The sequence below is a fragment of the Muntiacus reevesi genome, chromosome 4 (genome assembly GCF_963930625.1).
Source record: "Muntiacus reevesi chromosome 4, mMunRee1.1, whole genome shotgun sequence".
NCBI classification, from domain to species: Eukaryota; Metazoa; Chordata; class Mammalia; order Artiodactyla; family Cervidae; genus Muntiacus; species Muntiacus reevesi.
In genome coordinates, this window is record NC_089252.1 from 86,283,734 (window position 1) to 86,299,874 (window position 16,141).

At 37.4% G+C, this 16,141-nt stretch overlaps 1 protein-coding gene across 1 annotated transcript in view; it reads left to right on the forward strand.

Moving 5' to 3' along the window:
- The window catches only part of CNTN3 (contactin 3), a 392,050-nt gene that overhangs the window by 331,910 nt on the left and 43,999 nt on the right, over positions 1–16,141 (forward strand). Inside the window, exons 14-17 of the mRNA XM_065935286.1 lie at positions 12,250–12,367; positions 13,284–13,442; positions 13,542–13,691; positions 15,598–15,668. Of these exons, the coding sequence (XP_065791358.1) occupies positions 12,250–12,367; positions 13,284–13,442; positions 13,542–13,691; positions 15,598–15,668 (498 nt within the window). The remainder of the gene's footprint in view (positions 1–12,249; positions 12,368–13,283; positions 13,443–13,541; positions 13,692–15,597; positions 15,669–16,141) is intronic.

Genomic DNA, 16,141 nt, shown 5'->3' on the forward strand with positions numbered 1-16,141 from the left:
GTTCCTGGAGGTAAAATTCAGAAAAGTGTGGGGAACCACCGATGTCCTGGGTTCCTGGGAGTGTTAGCTCTTAGACTTGTTCTGCTGACCCTTCATAAATTCATCAGTCACAGTTCAGATTTCTCTATTCCAGTACTGACTTCCAGGGAAAATTCTGATGTTGGATTTCTGCTCCAGAAAGTGTGATTCTCTGTATTTGCCTATTTGTCTCTCCAATTTAGAGGTAGTGATTTTATTCTGTGACCTCAGTTCTTCAGATTTAAGAGGAGTTGCTTAACTCTTTACTTGTCAGAACAGAGTGATGACTGCTAAACTGTTTATATGCCAGTTGAAAATCAGAAGTCAGGGTGATTGGTCTGTTTTTTAATTAGGTTATTTGACTTTTTATTATTGAGTTGTAATTTTCCATAGTGGCTTGGATTTTTATGTCTCAATTTCAGGAAGAAAATTATTCTCCTTTACAAGACATAATATTTAATTATACCATATAGTTGATCTGGTCATGAATAAGAAAGTGAAGAATAAATGGCTCATTTGGGGCAATTGAAAATTTTAGACACAAAACCTAGGAATTTTAGATGTTTTTTATTACAGTAAATACTCTTAATTTTGAAAACCATTTTTTAACACTGACTTTAAAATTTTAGATGATGCTTTTTACTAGAAAAGCAGTCTAAAGATAATATTTGATGTCCAACCTCCTGTCTTTGATAGCGTATAGTGAACGATGTCAGATTCATGATCTCCAAAGAAGGGTTAGCTTTGGGACCAGGGACCAGTCTTGATCACTCAAGAGGTTTTGTATAGCAGAGTTTTATTAAAGTATGAAAAGGGGCAGAGAAAGCTTCTGACATAAACATCAGAAGGAGGACGGAGAGTGCCCCCCTCGCTAGTGTTATTGAGGGAGTTTTATACTTTTTAATTGGTTATTACAATAGATCAAAAGAATGTCTCAAGTTTGTAAAGATCTTACTAGACCCACTCCTGTAATATACATTTTAAGATAACAGGGTTAGCCAGAAGGTTTCAAGCAAGATACATTGTTGTTATATAATCCTTCTTACAAAGTTTAAACTGAGTTGTTGTTTGTTGCATAATCATCAGTTGTGGAAAACATTTTATGTGACTAATTTATGTAACATTTTAAAATGTTTTATGTGACTAAGATTAAGGAATATAGAGAGAAAAAAGACATTTGTCCTTTCCTCCTCCTCCAGGCCTCCTTGGGAATCCTGGACTTCTTATCAACCAGATTAGGAATTGACTCTCTCAGTCTCTCATCTTTTTTGTCATCTTTTTTAATAAGACTTTGAGATTTTGGAGAAGGAAATGACAACCCACTCCAGTACTCTTGCCTGGAAAATCCCATGGATGGAAGAGCCTGGTAGGCTACAGTCCGTGGGGTTGCAAAGAGTCAGACACGACTGAGCAACTTCACTTTCACTTTTCTTTCTTTCGCTTTGAGATTTTAAAAATCTGTATTTCTGGAGTATCAGGAAAGCTGTTGGAATATTTTGGTCTGAAGTCGTAATAAAGCTAGCATGATGACTTTGTGAGCAACTCTCCTAGGAGAGAGTATAATTTTATTCTCTCTGACTGTGGGTATCTTTTCTCTGGCTTATCACACAGGCTACTGACATGAAAGGACATCTAGATCAGGGTTGTTGAAGTTTTTTTACATCTATTTTGGTTTCTTGGCACAGTCAGCTTAAAACAACCCTGCAAGGATGAATCTTTATAAACAAAGACTACAAACTCACCATTCTCCCTCTCTCAGAACTGCTGATGGGAGGAACCCAAGGAAAAGACAGAAAGTAAGAGGACCATTTTGTAGAGTCTTTGTAGGTCACCTGCCCTCAAAAGAGACAGTATGGCAGCTACACAATGGATCTGAAGGGATATGGCTCTTAGTGTTTTCCAAAAATGGTTTCACAAGCACACTTTGCCCAACTTGCTCTTCTTTCACTATGACTTTGACGCTGTTCCTCATCAAGTGGTGAAATGTGTACTTCTCCTCTTAAACCCAGGTAGACCTTTGTGACCACCTTAACCAATAAAGAAAATTAAGAGTGAAGCTCTGTGATTGCTGAGGCTACCTCATAAAAATGCATGCACTTCTACCTTGTTGTATTGGAACAGTTTTGCATGGAATCCAGCCAGCATAATATGAGGAAGTACAAATAGGTAAACAGAGAGGTCTACCTTAAGGGCATGGCTGTGCTTCCACGCACTAGCCAACACCACTCAACAGTCATGTAAGCTGGTCTGCCTGTCCCCATTCAAGCTGCCCCAGCTGATAAGGTTTACAGCTGAGATGAGCTGATGATCTCTGCTCAGATCACACATTGTTGAGTGGTATAAATGATCATCATTTTTTTTAAGCCACTAAATTTTGGGAGTAATTTATTACACACCAGAAGTAATTGGAACTAGGAAGTGAATGCAGGGCATTTGGCACAAATTGCTTGCTCAAGTTTCCATGAAACAGTGGCTTTTTGTACCTTTGTATCAATGGATTTCATTTTTTATGTGCTAATTTTATAATTCTACAAGGGGCAGATCTACTCCCAGTATATTTTAAACCTCTCATATCAGGGTAAAAACAACAAAGACAAAAAAGACATTTGATCTGTGAGATGTGATTGCTACTCAAGATATGCTCTTAGATATTGTGCTCAAGGTATCATGACTTGAAATACCTTCATTCTTTGTCAGAATTGTCATATCAGTTCAGAGTAATCTTAGGGTGATTCACATTGACTACTAGTTTCTGTAGAAACCTATCACTGTGTTGAATTATTTCAATGACTATTGTTTTAAAAATGACAACAGGTACATCAGTGCAATCTAATGTCAAGGAAATGAGCCTCATGCTTGACCTATAGTACCTGTTTCACAAATACTGCTTTCTCACCCATCTTCCAGAATGAAAATATGTACTGGAGTACTTTTCTCAGCTTATAAATCCAGCAGTAAACAACCTAACTTGTTGATTATTTTATGCATCTATTGACTTTAGAGCTTTAAACCTAGGGAGAAGATGTTGATGACTGTCTTGAACCTTTTAGCTCCAGGAGGAGTGAAGATGAAGAATATGAAATCTTAAGAGTTTAATGAGTTTTGATACTAACTGATCATTAGAATTAGCTAAAAGTTCTCCTCTTTCTCATCCATGCTGATTTAACTGTTCTGGGATGTGGCCTCATGATTTCTGATATGTTTATAAAGACTGTCCAGGTGAACTTATTGTACAGCCAGTGTTGAGAACTACTGGCTTAATGATCTGGGTAGCCAAGTGTTTTGCAAAGCACAGATAAGGTACCCAATAGGCAACATTAAACAATGCAGAATAAGATCCATGCTGTTTTCAATTTTGTTTCAATCATTTAGGTTAAATCAACGAGAGTAATTCAGTATGGTGTTAGGTTTGTCACGAATGATTTTCCAATTCAAGAGCAAAGGTCACATTCTCAGAGATTTTGAAAATGTATAGCTAGTGTCCATTTATATTATTTTGGACCATGTCTGTTTGCATTATTTTCTGTTTCTACCCTTTTCATTTTATCAGTTAACTATTATTTTGGTCAGCATTGTTCCATGTTAGAGAAAAGTACACATATTTCTGTGTTGACTTCTATATAATTTAAGATTAAGAAAGTTAAATAGTTTAAGAAAAAATTAAGTGAATAATAGAGCATTTTGTCCTGGGATGTGGCTTACCAAAAATGCAGAGGTGACCTTCTAATGACTGAAGTTTAGGAAGCATTGAGGGAATAATCACTGTGGGAATAGACACTAGGTGTTGATGATCGTGAGATCACCAGCTTTCAGTAAGATATTCCACAAACACTACCCTGACCAGAAAAAAAAAAAATCCCCAAGTCATTAGTATGAGCTTGATGTTGAAATAGAAGCTGATACCTCTAAGGTAACTTGGGTATTGGATACAATTAAAAATATGTCTGAAGGGTCTTTGACCAAGTTTTTATCTTTTATATGTCACTCTTGCAATAGTTATGATAGGAGAAGCTGATATCTAAATTGTAAAGGATCAGTTCAGTTCAGTCACTCAGTCGTGTCCAGCTCTTTGCGACCCCATGGACTGCAGCATGCCAGGCCTCCCTGTCCATCACCAAACTTATACTCAAAAGTTTACTTTTGGGTTTACTCAAACTCATGTCCATTGAGTTGGTGATGCCTTCCAACCATCTCATCCTGTGTCATCCGTTTCTCCTCACTCCTTCAATCTTTCCCAGCATCAGAGTCTTTTCAAATGAGTCAGTTCTTCGCATCAGGTGGCCAAAGTACTGGAATTTCAGCTTCCACATCAGTCCTTCCAATGAATATTCAGGACTGATTTCCTTTAGGATTGATTGGTTTTATCTCCTTGCAGTACAAGGGATTCTCAAGAGTCTTCTCCAACACCATAATTCAAAAGTATCAATTCTTTGGTGCTCAGCTTTCTTTGTAGTCCAGCTCTCACATCCATACATGACTACTGGAAAACCATAATTTTGACTAGATGGACCATTGTTGCCAAAGTAATGTCTCTACTTTTTAATATGCTGTCTAGGTTGGTCACAACTTTTCTTCCAAGAAGCAAGTGTCTTTTAATTTCATGCTTGCAGTCACCATCTGCAGTGGTTTTGAAGCCCAGTCTGTCAATGTTTCTATTGTTTCCCCTTCTATTTGCAATGAAGTGATGGGACCAGATTGCATGATCTTAGTTTTCTGAATGTTGAGCTTTAAGCCAACTTTTTCACTGTCCTCTTTCACTCTTAGTTCTTCACTTTCTGCCATAAGGGTGGTGTCATCTGCGTGTCTGAGATTATCAATATTTATCCCAGCAATCTTGATTCCAGCTTGTGCTTCATCCAGTTCACCATTTCTCATGATGTACTCTGCATTTAAGTTAAATAAACAGGGTGACAATATACAGACTTGACATACTCCTTTCCCAATTTGGAACCAGTCCGTTGTCCCATGTCTGATTCTAATTGTTGCTTCTTGACCTGCATCCATGTTTCTCAGGAGGCAAATAAGTGGTCTGGTATTCCCATCTCTCTAAGAATTTTTCACAGTCAAAGACTTTGGCATAGTCAATAAAGCAGAAGTAGATGTTTTTCTGGAACTCTCTTGCTTTTTCAATGACCCAGTGTTGGCACTTTGATCTCTGGTTCTTCTGCCTTTTCTAAATCCAGCTTGAACATCTGGGAGTTCACAGTTTACATACTGTTGAAGCCTGGCTTGGCATGTAGAAGCCTGGCATTACTTTGCTAGTGTGTGAGATGAGTGCAATTGTCCAGTAGTTTGAACATTCTTTGGCATTGCCTTTCTTTGGGATTGGAATGAAAACTGACCTTTTCCAGGCCTGTGTCCACTGCTGAATTTTCCAGATTTGCTGGCATATTGAGTGAAGCACTTTCACAGCATCATCTTTCAGGATTTGAAATAGCTCAACTGGAATTCCATTACCTCCACTAACTTTGTTCGTAATGATGCTTCCTAAGGCCAACATAACTTCCCATTCCAAGTCTGGCTCTAGGTGAGTGATCACACCATCATGATTATCTGGGTTGTGTAGATCTTTTTAGTACAGTTCTTCTGTGTGTTCTTGCCACCGCTTCTTAATATCTTCTGCTTTTGTTAGGTCAATACCATTTCTGTCCTTTATTGTGCCCATCTTTGCTTGAAAAGTTTCCTTGGTATCTCTAACTTTCTTGAAGAGATCTCTAGTCTTTCTCATTCTGTTGTTTTCCTCTATTTCTTTGCATTGATCACTGAGGAAGGCTTTCTTATCTCTCCTTGCTCTTCGTTGGAACTCTGCATTCAAATAGGCATATCTTTCCTTTTCTCCTTTGCCCTTTGCTTCTCTTCTTTTCATAGCTATTTGTAAGACCTCCTCTGACAACCATTTTGCCTTTTTCTTGGGGATGGTCTTGATCACTACCTCCTGTACAATGTCACGAACCTCTGTCCATAGTTCTTCAGGCACTCTATCAGATCTAATCCTTTGAATCTATAAAGTATCATTTATTCCAATTTATTGGTACCAAAGAAAGTAAAAAAAAAAATTTGATGTGAGCCAATTGCTTATTACTGCCCTAAATATGACCTCTGTAGATAACTTGGCATCAAAGTTTCAGATGAAACTAGTTATCAATCAGAAAAACTAACACAGTTTCCAGTGTTAGGGCCTATCTTCATATTTCAGTGGTTGCCAGTTAATTCTGTTCCTTGGGTGAGCAGTGTTCATCTGTAAAACAGGTGGCTATGTCACAACCATTTGGGATGTGTTGGGGGGACTTAACTTGGTTGGTCAGAAATACAGAGGTGACTCACATCTGCCACCAATTCCCTCAGGGACCTTCACAGTTAAAACCACCACTCAGGTTTCAGAGGTAATCTACTGGTTAGACTGTTGCAGGGTTCCTGTGTATGATTTACATGCATTGTCAGGGCTTGGAAGACAACCCAGTTGCTGGGATGAATGATTAATATTGGAGTCTGTACAATAATAGGCTGTGTAAAAGTGATTTTAAAAAGAGAAGCAATTCTATTCTACCTTGCCTTCCAAATTGTTTTCAAAATACCTTTTTTCCCGCTTAAACTGGCAAATTATGCTTCTTGGCAGCCCAGCAGCAGCATTTATATCAAGAGTGCTTACTAGGGAATTAGTTTTTGCTGAAAATTTGTTTTATTGAAAGTTCATGTTATATTTGCAGGGTTCAAGAGGTTTTCCAAGTTCCAAGGTTTATTTTGTACTTTGACTTTTAGCATGCAGTATATCTCGCAATGTACTTTCAGCTTACCTGTATTTAGTGATGAGCTGTCGGCTTCCTTATCTTCACCTGGTATGGGTTATTATGTAGTATTTTTCTTTCAATACAGAGTGGTTTTTAAATTATATCAGAAATTTCATTCCCATCATCACCTAGGAAAATATATGGGAAAATTAACAAACTTCTCTTCTAATTCATCTCATGCACTCTGGACTTTTCCTTAGCATTTACTTCAAAGATGATTTGGCTTATAAATCCATTTACTGTTTATACATGTAACATGTTCTGTAAATATGATCTTTACTTGGAGAAATCTATGTAATTAGATGAGCATATGATTAGATAAGTAAGTAATTCTTAATTACTTAGCAAAACTTTTTGAGTTTTTTCAAATATAATAAAATGTACTGTCATTAAGACATGAGTATGAACCCGAAATCAGCTACAGCAAAATTAAATGGAGCTTTTGGTAGTGGGGGAGGCTTATTCGTTTGGATTTGTGAATTGATTATCCCCCTGACATACCCTATCCCTCACACTCTCAAAGTAGACTATTTTCTCACCTGTCTTAGAGTCTCTGCATATTTGTAAGTTTTTGCTGCTGCTGCTGCTGCTAAGTCGCTTCAGTCATATCCGACTCTGTGCGACCCCGTAGATGGCAGCCCACCAGGCTCCCCTGTCCCTGGGATTCTCCAGGCAAGAACACTGGAGTGGGTTGCCATTTCCTTCTCCAGTGCATGAAAGTGAAAAGTGAAAGTGAAATCACTCAGCGACCCCATGGACTGTAGCCCACCAGGCTCCTCCGTCCATAGGATTTTCCAGGCAAGAGTGGGTTGCCATTGCCTTCTCTGTAAGTCTCTAATATAGACCATTTTTTCTAACCCTCTTTTGCTAGGTAGCTTCTGTTCCTATTGCAGATACTAACTATATTGAGACTCCAGAAAGTCATAGATTTGTCTGCGTACTTTGACCTTGCATTATACTGTACTTTTACATTGATTTGTAGTAGTCATTTTGGGCTCCAAGATCACTGCAGATGGTGATTGCAGCCATGAAATTAAAAGACGCTTACTCCTTGGAAGGAAAGCTATGACCAACCTAGACAGCATATTAAAAACCAGAGACATTACATTGCCAACAAAGGCCCATCTAGTCAAGGCTATGGTTTTTCCAGTGGTCATGTGTAGATGTGAGAGTTGGACTGTGAAGAAAGCTGAGCACCGAAGAATTGATGCTTTTGAACTGTGGTGTTGGAGAAGACTCTTGTGAGTCCCTTGGACTGCAAGGAGATCCAACCAGTCCATCCTAATGGAGATCCATCCTGGGTGTTCATTGGAAGGACTGATGCTGAAACTGAAACTCCAGTACTTTGGCCACCTCATGTGAAGAGCTGACTCATTGGAAAAGACCCTGATGCTGGGAGGGATTGGGGGCAGGAGGAGAAGTGGGCGACAGAGGATGCAATGACTGGATGTCATCACCGGCTCAATGGACATGAGTTTGAGTAAACTTCGGAAGTTTGTGATGGACAGGGAAGACTGGTGTGCTGCGATTCATGGGGTCGCAAAGAGTCAGACACGACTGAGCGACTGAACTGACTGACTGTAGTAGTCATTTGGTTAATCTTTCAGCTTTAAGCTCCATGAACATAAGGACTGTTTTTTTTTTTTTTTTTTGGTTTTTTTTTTTTTCGCTCACCATGGTATCCCCAGTGACTAAAGTATAGCCATTGTTTAATGAATATTTTTTGAATCAATGATTATATTTAAAAAGATAGTGCTTTTTAGAAAGAACTTAAATTCATATGATTTAGGGAAATGTCTGCCTGATCTTAAAACCCTGCTTAACCTGTAGGAACAGGGCTTTTCTATTACTGAAAAGCTCCATTTTCAAGTAATGCTATGATCAGCAGCATAGAAATAAGACTTGCTTTCTGAAAGACTGAAATTATACTGCTACAGTTTGAGGTAGATGTTTTAAGGGAAATAGGAATAGGGAAGTGAAGATTTCCTTCTGTAGTGTTCTAATTCTAGTCCATTCTATTTGAGGTGGGGGGAAGGAGAATTTAGGAAAACTGTATAAAGAAAGACTAAAGCACTAATTTAAGAGATAATAAAGTAGAAGCTATTTTTATTCAAAGAGTTATTGTGCTCCTAAGAATTTATTCAAAGAGTATTACTGTTTGTAATGTTTGTAAGTTGCTTTGTGTGAATTATGTTTACACTCAAGGGATTACAAGCTTGTTTCTAAATATTTCTAAATAACATGTAATTTTAGTGATGACTATATTGAAAAATAATCTATCAAGTGCTATAATACAGTGAATAGACTAATTCTACTTGGGTTTTTTTTTGGACACTCTTCTCCTATTCTATTATAATCAGTAATTAATTGCATGTATTTTAACCATTAACAGTGAAAACTGATGGGGACAAGATTGGTTTGGTCAGAGTGAAACTTCCTTTTGGAATTCCCTTGTCCGTTTTTATCTTTTTTTTAATGTCTGAGAATAGTCGTTTTCATTTTAATAAGAAAGTATCAAATGGTCTTTAATAGTATTTTTATTATTATTAAGCATTTTATTCTTGTGAAAGAAATTGAAATTTAGAATTACAGCCATGTTTTTTGACCACTTCAACTATGGTCCTATTTACAGTGGTGCTTTTAGAGCCATATTGCACATTAGAATAACTGCATCTTGAGAGCTATTGTGTTCTCCCCCAAAATACACAAGCTATAAATGTATAGCCTGATGAGTTTTCACAAAATGAACCCATTCAAGTAAACAACAATGAAATCCAGAAGCAAAGGAACCCCTACTCCAGAAGTCCTAGTGATTGCTTCATTGCAGTACTAAATATCCCACCAAAGATAGTCACAATCCAGATTTATAATATGATAAGTCAGTATCATTTTACTCTTTTCTATCTGATTTATGTCTTTTATTTATGTTGAGGCTTGGCTGTGCATGATCTGTGTAGTTATAGTTCATTGATTTTCATGGTCTGTTAGTATTTTGTTAAATGAAGATTTCACTGCTTATTAAACTGCTTTATTGTGATGGACTTTAGATTGTTTCCATCTTTTCGCTATTCCAGTTAGTACTACCACAGACATTCTTATAAATGTCTTTGGTGAACATATGCACACATATCTGTAAAGTATGTAATAAGGGTGGAATTGCCAGGTTGTAGATTATGTTTATATCCTGCCTTAGTAGATATTTCTAAACAGAGTTCCAGAGTAATTGCACCAGTCCGCACTCCCATTAGTAACAATAAGAGTTCCAGTTGCTCCATATCCTCAGCGGGACTGGAAATTTATTTCTTCTTTCATTCTGAGGTTGTATATATATGGTATGTGTCATGTGATTTATTGAACCTTTATTAAATAAGCTTCCATAAATTTGTAAACATAACTTTTTTCTCACACACATAAAACCCTGACTTAGGTTTCTATCCTACAGAGCAGAGGTTATATATAAGGCACTTCTCTAACCTCAAGTGAATCATACATGGCAAGCATTTAATGAAATTTTGTTAAGATCAATCTTGACTCTTTATATTGCTTCATTAAAAGACAACAGATAGGGTGAGAGAGAAAAAGCACTAGAAGAGGAATAATATAAATTTAGTCTACTGAGAAAAACAAAAATTAAGGACAGGATCCTTCTTAGTTTTTGCTGCATTTTATTTTTCACTAATGTATTCATCTACTCAATTTCATGTTGGTTCTGAAAGAAAAACTCAATTGTTCCTTGTCTGCATGTTCATTGCTTCCGTTTTCACTTTCAGTGTAAAAAATAATTAAAAGTTATATTTCCCTTGATTGTGAGCCTAGCTATATTTCTTCAGGAAGATGGTTTGGGTATTACATAAACTAGCTAAGTTATGTCTCTCTTCACCCATCAATACTGAAATGAACAGAAATGACAAACCCAACATCAGTCTTTTTTTTTTTTTTTTACTTCTTCAAGAAGCAAAACCAGCTTATGTGCCTATAAACTGTATTCATGAATCTATAGACATAAAGAAAATCCTGCTTTCAGCTCCTTTTTATGCAACTGCTTTCAAAATAAGCAAATAAACACAGGAAATAATAATAGCTTACCCTAATGCCTTAATGGAATTTAATCGTAACAGTTCTTACTTCACTGAAAATAAGAGATTTCTATAGAAATGATAATCAACCTCCTGTGAGGTTATGGAGATCATAAAACCCGAGAGTTTCTAAAGGTCAGCAAGCATTGAAGGTTTTGTCCTAGGGATAAATTTCTAAATAACCCTGAGGAGAAAGAGAGAGAGGGAGAGAAAGGAAAAAGTTTAACTTGATGAAAGTAAAATGTGCAAACTTAACAGTTTCTGGATTATTATTTAATTACAGCCATCAATCACCTCCCATCTGTCTATTCCCAGTACTCAAGAAAATCATGCTAAAGCCATACTGTCCAAACCATCAGAGAATGTATAGACCATTTAAAGTCCTGAGGATTTGAAGCAATATTTAAGAAATCACCCTAGAGAAGATCTTGGGAAATTACCTAAAAACAAGATAGTGGAATCCATCTTTCAACAAATACTAGGAAAACCCAACAGTAAAATTATCCTTTTAATTTACAAGACAAACCACTCATTGCTTCCTTGTCTGTACCAGTTTAGAGATGTTCCCAGTAAGTGATCCTTTTCAAAAGGCTTTGCTTTCCAAATCATTTTATTTCAATTCATACTTTTACTAATGCATGAAACTGGCCTGTAGTTAGTCATTTTATGAACATGATTTTACATTCTTTTAAAATGAGGACTATTTGAAGTTGAGCTTTTAGAAATACATTTGCTTCATTAATTGGCACTGGGAAATGCCAGCCAGTGTCTTTATGGGCAGCTGTTATTTTTTGGTTTAAAATGTTTAATTTCTTCTTACTGAGGGGTTCATACTGACTGTCCCTAAATTCTGTAGCAAAGGAATTAAACAGCATTAGGCTTTTTAAGCTTCAAAGAGCTCAGAAAAGTGTCTCAACCGTGGTAATCCCCTTGTCGTGCTGCATTTATCTCCCACCAGATACCTAAATGCTTCCCTCTTCTTCTCAGGCAGATAATTGCAGAGAGGCTGGAACAAGAGAAAAGAGTTGAGCTGGTGCTGAGCAGTGGATATAAAAAGAAGTGTCACCCTAGTGGAAGTAAATAGACTCTGAGACTGTAATCTCTGCCCTTATTTATCTGTGAAACCATAAACACTCAGGGGAAAGCTTGTCATTTATTTAGCTACAGAAACCTATGTCTGCAGTCATGTATGGTTCTTAACTTGTTTTTATTTCCATACTTTCCATTGGAGCAATCTTCTGTTTTGTAACCACCTAGGTCTTCTCTCTGAATATGGGTTTTGTCCCAATTGTGTTGTTGAATATGGCCTTTAAGATTCTCAGTGTTTTTTGAATAATAATATGTTCATTACCTGTGTTTTCCAACAGAGTTCATCAGGTGATTTAATGATCAGAAACATTCAGTTGAAGCACAGTGGAAAATATGTTTGTATGGTGCAGACGGGGGTGGACAGTGTTTCATCTGCCGCTGACCTCATAGTAAGAGGTAAGCATTAATGGCTCAGTATTTTTTGTTTTGTTTTATTTTGTTTTTAAACATGTTAATGGAGCCTTCCTCGCTGAAGAAAAAAGCCATGATGAGATAGCAATATGAGCATGCAAGTTATAATATTGATTTGATCCCCACCCCACCCAAATAGACCAGAAGATGTGCCAACGAGGACTGATGCTAATTCAAAGAAATAAAAATCTCAATTCTGTCATTCCAGTAGCTCTCACAGTAATAAGCATTCCACAGCTGCTGCCAGGCTGATGTGTTTTTGAACATGTCATTAATTCAGTGATAGAGTTTAATGTGAAAGAGACTAGTGGTAGAGGGTGTGTGTGTGTGTGTGTGTGTGTGTGTGTGTGTGTTGTGTGTGTATGTGTACTTCCAAAAAACCAGGATCATCCAGAATGCCTGAGAAAATTTGCCAAGTTGAGCTACTGTCCAAAGTACTGATTTGCTACTGGGCTGAAAAATGACCCAGAGTGCATTGTAGAATAAAACAACTCTAGATAACAAACTGGAAACTTCAGAGATGTCCCAGGAGATTTTTTTTTAAAAAAGGCTTCACGCAAAAGTGAAGGTTATTGAATTTGGAAAGGTACAGGAATCCTGCCAAACATAAGACTCAAAAAGCAGATGTCATTTGCAGTCGCGGAGTGTTATGCCTTTGGAATTTATGGCTCAAAATCCAGATTTAATATCTAACAACAGGAATGCAAAAGAAAGAAAATGGTTGTTTTTTTGCCAGGGAAATTTCCTTTTTCCATACATGTTTTTGAAATTGGGATCCATTGGAGGTATTCACGTGTCATGAGGCAGGTTCTTCACTTTGGTTTATGAAATTGCTAACGAGAGTCAGACATGACTGAGTGACTGGACTGAACTGAACTGTTTGCATTTTTGCCTTCCATAGGTTCACCTGGGCCACCAGAGAACGTGAAGGTAGATGAAATTACAGACACAACAGCCCAGCTCTCTTGGAAAGAAGGTACAGACAACCACAGCCCAGTTATAGCCTATTCTGTCCAGGCGAGGACGCCCTTCTCCGTTGGTTGGCAAACAGCCACAACAGGTAAAGGGGGAGAGGCAGATGCCACTGGTGCAAATGAATGGATTTCAGATCAACCGTAAGATGCGCAAACGTTTACCTCTCTGAAATATTCCTTTGTAGTGCCTGAGGTCATTGATGGGAAAACACACACAGCTACGGTAGTCGAGTTAAATCCATGGGTGGAGTACGAATTTCGGGTTGTAGCCAGTAACAAAATCGGAGGTGGAGAACCCAGTTTACCCTCAGAAAAAGTAAGAACTGAAGAGGCAGGTTAGTGTTTTTGTTTTCTGAGTCATGGCTTCATAGGTCTTCCTTGGTGTGTGTTTCCACTTTTGCCCTTGATCCCCAGGCCGGCAGGGGTTCAGCCTCAATAATGCCTCGTTGCAATTATCTGACTTATCTCACGGCAGACTGGCCATATGGCATTTGTCAAAAGACACACGTGTAAGTGAATCTGATGTAGTGTGACATTTGCAAGAGTTCAGTCCAGCGCTGGCCTTCATTAGTGCATGTAGAGTGACTATGTTTTTGTCACTTAAGGTTATAATTACTATCTGACATCATCACCCTGTTAACAGGGGAAGTGCTGTTTTCATTTATAACAAGCATTGACAAATTGGTAGGATAATGACTTTTGGGAGATCAGCTGCTAGGAAATCTCATTCTGCCCTCCAAGCTCAGTGAATGAGCTTAAGTGATTGATGAATAGGTTTTTTTTTTTTTTGGCTCCTTGAGTATTAAATTAAGAGAGAATTATTTTTAAAATTTTCATGAGGGGCAACTATTAATATTAACTATAAGACCCCTTTGTAATGCTAAAAACAGCCTAACATTGAAACCGCAGAACAGAAACTGTGTATGTATCATGTTATTGAGGCATCAGACAGGATTTAAGACTTTGCTTTTCAGAATCTGTAGACTAAAATTATGTTTGAAATACAGCCGATATATCACTTTGGAACAAGGGCAAGATAGCAGTCATGGAATATATTTCAGTAATTTTCATGATGCTTTTTCACTTAGGACAATGCGTAGAATGTTCGTGCCAGGAATTATGAGAAATTGGGGAGCCACGTCTGTCTTGAGATTCTGTTCATTTATTCACAGAAATATGTGTAGGAAATATCTGCTGTGTGCTGAGGCCTTTGTAGGTACAGTGGGTACAGCTGTGAACACAAGCACCTACCTTTAGGTATCTTATACTCTAGATGTGTCATGAGATTTACAAAATATAAATTTCTGTTAGTGAGAAATCGAATGCCTGTGTGAGATTCATAAAAGAACAGGATTTGAAGATTTCATTGTGAGTCATTTTCATATAAAGCCAGTGTTCTGAGAATTCTGTCTTTACTTAGGGGAGTCACACGTTAAGTGTTCATGCTTACGTGGTTAGGCCTAGAAATTATCATACCAAGTAAAATTAAGGCAGAAAGAAAGGCTGTAATATCATATGATATTACTTATATGTGGACTCTAAAAACATAGTACAAATGAACTGATTTACAGAACAGAAATAGATTCACAGACATAGAAAAGAAATGTTCCCAAAGGGAGAAGGAAAGGGGCAGGATAAATTAGAAATTTTGGATTAACAGATGCACACTACTATATATAAAATAGATAAAAAACCAGGACCTACTGTATAGCATCGGGAATTGTATTCAATATCTTGCAATAACTAGAAGGGAAAAGAGTCTGAAAAATATATATATGTGTGTGTACATATGTATGTATATATGTCTATAATTGAATCACTTTGCTGTACACCTAAAACATTGTTAATCAACTATATTTCAATTAAAAAAAGTAGCTTTGACACTTGGGGAAAAAATTTCCATGCTGGATTGATTTATCATAATCCCTTGTGAAATACTTTTTCTCATTTTATTAACCTTCATACTGAGTAATTTTTTCTTACTGTTTGAAACATTTTGAATCTTTAATAATTTTATGCAAATGTAAACCATGTGATTATCTCCCCAAAAGATAAATATATTTAGATATACACACATACATATTGCATGTATGTACACACTTGCACACGTGCACACATGCCCACGTAATATGCCAGTTGTAGAATTATTCAGATATTAAAAGTAACCAATGTTGAATCTTCTTTCTGATAAATATTACCAAATGTGAATAGGGTTTCATCTGTTCTCTCTAACCTGTGTAGTGCCAGAAGTGCCTCCTTCAGAAGTCAGTGGAGGAGGTGGGAGCCGGTCTGAACTAGTGATCACCTGGGATGTAAGTGTCTGGGCAGCGTCTGCCCCCTTAGGGTGATGGTCTTCCCACAGCCCTGGCTTCCTGGGTGATGCTGGTGGTGCTAGTGATGGTGGTAGAACTATTAATACTGGCTCATGTTTTTTAATGTTCACTTTGTCTTAATCTCTGTTCCTAGCATTTTGCATTTATTTTTCATTTTATGCTTACAACATGTTTTTTAGGTTAAAAACACTAAGGCATAGAGATATTAAATAATTTGCCCAAGGTCATCTGGCTGGGGATGAGTCAAGTCTTGACTGTTGACTCTGGAGCTGCTCTCCCACCGATGATGCACGTGCCACTGCTCCAGGCAGTGCCGCTTTCTGGCCATTCTCTCAGCCCTTGCTTTATGTCATAATTAGGGAGAATGTTAACTAACAAAGCCAGAAGGCACTAGAGTTGCCTTTCTTTTTTGAAGATGTTGATGGAGAAATAAGAAGTCAAGAGATCATGGA